We start from the raw sequence: 1,656 nt of genomic DNA, 5'->3' as shown, positions 1-1,656 counted from the left end.
AAAAAAAAAAAAAAAAAAACTTTACTGTCCAACTGTATCAAGCGTGAATCGGGTATTAATTGTGTATTTAAAACATCTGAACTGATCTTACTTAACCCAGGTGACAACATTTATAAACCTCCATCAAAACGCACTGCAACTGCTGACGGAGGTATCTAAATGGGGCGTAAGTCGGTTTGTGTTCGACAAGGAGAACCTGTGTATAGAGTGTGATGCCGCGACGCCGCTCGACGCCGAGTCTGATGACCCTCTGCCACAAGACGACAGGCACAACAACCCACTGGAAAGCGAAGACACTTTGATACTTTATTACAGGTTAGTTCTCAAATGTAACCAATCCGGTATTGTAACAGACCTATCCGAGGCTCTCAGGAACCCTCAAGGTTAGTTACTTTTAACTAGTAGGCTAAGCACCATATGTGCTCGGCCACCTCAAGAATACTGAATCTTTAAATGCCTCTTCTAGGCATGACTTTAAACTCGAAACATTGGTATGAATAGGTCTTGTCATCTCTTTCATTCTATTTGACAAAATAGAGACCACAATAATACACTGTAGTCGATTCCCGTAGTTACGCTCACGGTCGTTGGCAGCCTAGCATTAGTTTGCGAGATATCTACCATTATATTGGTCTTATTTGTTAATACAAAATATGTTTTTGGAGCCCTCCCCCCTTCTAGTTACACTCACAGTTAATTTCATCCATGTTACTGCTCAGTTTTCAGGCCAGACAGGCCCTCAACATCACATTTTCCCTGTTGAATTCTGTTTTTCACCAGATAGGGAATTTTTAAACAATCTTACTACTTGTACGGGTACTAATTGACCCCTGGATATCATAGAATCCCGTGGGATGTACAACAAGGTAGTTTGTGGTGCAAGGTGTCGCAACTTCACGCCGCACTCTGTGTGGCGGCGCAGCGCGCGGCCGTGCGGCGTGGGCGTGGCGCCGTGGAGCGAGCTGCTGTACGTGTGCGGCGCCGACAGCCGCAGCGTGCTGGTGGTGGAGCGCGCGCAGCCCCGCGCCGTCGCGCGCCTCGCCGCAGACGACATGCTGTGTCCTGTGCACATCGCCTTCCTCAAGAACTTGGGCGAGATATACGTCACAGGTGATCTCACTTGCTGATATTTATTCCTAGCTTTCGCCTGCATGGAATTAAAAAACCAAACTTAAATTAAAAAACCAAACTTAAATTAAAAAACCAAACTGAGTATATTGACTAGAAATACTCGTATATGTCTATCACTTGCAATAATCGTTCCTCTCTTTCACTTTGCGCTAGTGAACTAGCTCGAACGATCTTGGTGTGTCCAGGGATCACATACGTTTGCATAAATAAGTAGGATACATAAGTTTCCTTTTTTGCACATCGTGTATACATATAAATATATTACGCCATATTTTCCACGAGGAGATCTTACCTAATCATCATCAACTTGCCCTTGACCCTACGAAGGGTCGGCACAGGATAAATTTTTGGTCCTTCGATGCTCTTAATTTTACCGTAAAATACCAGAATATAAATTTCATAGATATCATCTCATACTCTTAACTCTTACAGTTGTGAAGAATTTGTGATATTTTTTAGATAAATGGAAGCACTGTATCCACGTGTTCTCCAAGGAGGGCGAGCATTTACGGTCGTTAGGGCAGA

General features: G+C 43.6%; 1 protein-coding gene across 1 annotated transcript in view; it reads left to right on the top strand.

Annotated features, from left to right (window-relative positions):
* LOC106102103 (RING finger protein nhl-1-like) overlaps positions 1-1,656 on the top strand; it is a 7,624-nt gene that overhangs the window by 4,995 nt on the left and 973 nt on the right. The window contains exons 7-9 of the mRNA XM_013281512.1: positions 101-315; positions 884-1,110; positions 1,591-1,651. Of these exons, the coding sequence (XP_013136966.1) occupies positions 101-315; positions 884-1,110; positions 1,591-1,651 (503 nt within the window). The remainder of the gene's footprint in view (positions 1-100; positions 316-883; positions 1,111-1,590; positions 1,652-1,656) is intronic.

This window comes from Papilio polytes, unplaced genomic scaffold (assembly GCF_000836215.1).
Source record: "Papilio polytes unplaced genomic scaffold, Ppol_1.0 DF823923.1, whole genome shotgun sequence".
NCBI lineage: Eukaryota > Metazoa > Arthropoda > Insecta > Lepidoptera > Papilionidae > Papilio > Papilio polytes.
The sequence above is the reverse complement of the archived record's forward strand: the minus strand, read 5'-3'. Positions and strand labels throughout refer to the sequence as shown.